The sequence below is a fragment of the Bactrocera latifrons genome, unplaced genomic scaffold (assembly GCF_001853355.1).
Source record: "Bactrocera latifrons isolate USDA-ARS-PBARC rearing strain unplaced genomic scaffold, ASM185335v1 scaffold_300, whole genome shotgun sequence".
In the NCBI taxonomy this organism is placed as follows: Eukaryota; Metazoa; Arthropoda; class Insecta; order Diptera; family Tephritidae; genus Bactrocera; species Bactrocera latifrons.
Window position 1 is genome coordinate 251,370 of NW_017536631.1, and position 1,313 is coordinate 252,682.

The window sequence follows — 1,313 nt, forward strand, 5'->3', positions numbered from 1 at the left end:
AAATACGATATTTTGAGGAAACTTACTTCCAAAAATGATGGTAATAAGTTCTCATAGAACACGCCACTAGCAAGACCCTTGATACCTTTGACTTTGGTAACATTATTATCTGATTTAAAAAAATAATAATAATAAGAAATTCTCAACGATAAAAACAAATACAACTTAATTAATTTAGTTTATTTTTATAACGTACTTGTGTAATATTCATCGCACCCATTATCATTGCAAAACAGGTCCGACAAGAGTGTATCACTTTTAGTACAATTATCTATGGGAATATCTTTAAGTAACCGCTTTCCAAGGACACACATACTGAAAATAATTTAGTTCGATAGAAGTTTATAACTAAAATTGATTGGAGCCTTACTAAAGTTTTTCGTTTCCGTGAATATTGTCAAATATTCCAATATACACCGCTATTATAGAGAATATTACACATGCTAAAGCAACCGCTGCAAATTTATTTACAAACTTTACACCCAAAAACACAATTAAACCTAAAATATATATTTTTTGCTTTATTTAAGAATTTTAAGGTACGCAAATAATCCTTAGTCACCCATAATAAGCAAAAGCAATGTTCCGTATACTCTGAAGTTATTATACATTGCATCCGGATCCTTGGTGAAATCGCCAAATATTGATGCCCACGGCGCCATATAAGTCTATGATATTGTGTCATTTTTAATATGAAATATTTCATTAAATTTTCTAATAAGTATTAAATACCAGTACGATTTCTACAGCACCCACAATGTACATAGCAGCTGCCAACGTAGTTCCGGTATAAAATAACATTCCCACCGCGCCACCGAATTCTGGTCCCAACGATCTATTTCATTGATAAATTTGTAATTTGAAAAATATATAAACTTGTTAATCAGTGATACTTAAAGTAAATGTAAAATAAAGTAAAAGTAAAGTGAAATTTTCAAGATTACCTCGAAATCATGAAATAGCTTCCACCGGCAGGCACCACTCCATTTGTAGCGATTGCTGACATGGAGATTGCTGTTAACATAGTCTATTGGATTTTGAGGAGGTAGAGCATTGTTATTATTATTTTTTTTTATAAGAAAAAAGTATATCAAATTAAATCGGACTTATGAATTAGATCCGAAAACTAGGGATATAGTTTCATTACATAATATTATATTAACACATTAAAATTCAGATCACGATAACATAACGACAAGCTGTGTGCGCGATATTTATATCATTGCACTGTGTGACCTGACGAACATAATCGGTTTAAAATTAGGTGAAAAGTGGAAAATCATTATATCGGATATATTGGGGCTAAGAAAGGT

General features: G+C 31.0%; 1 protein-coding gene across 1 annotated transcript in view; it reads right to left on the minus strand.

Annotated features, from left to right (window-relative positions):
* The window catches only part of LOC108970566 (solute carrier family 12 member 6), a gene marked incomplete at its 5' end in the record, with an annotated part of 10,202 nt that overhangs the window by 7,291 nt on the left and 1,598 nt on the right, over window positions 1-1,313 (minus strand). Inside the window, 6 exon segments of the mRNA XM_018936025.1 lie at window positions 27-109; window positions 197-315; window positions 371-500; window positions 563-668; window positions 733-835; window positions 945-1,027. Coding sequence (XP_018791570.1) covers window positions 27-109; window positions 197-315; window positions 371-500; window positions 563-668; window positions 733-835; window positions 945-1,027 — 624 coding nt within the window.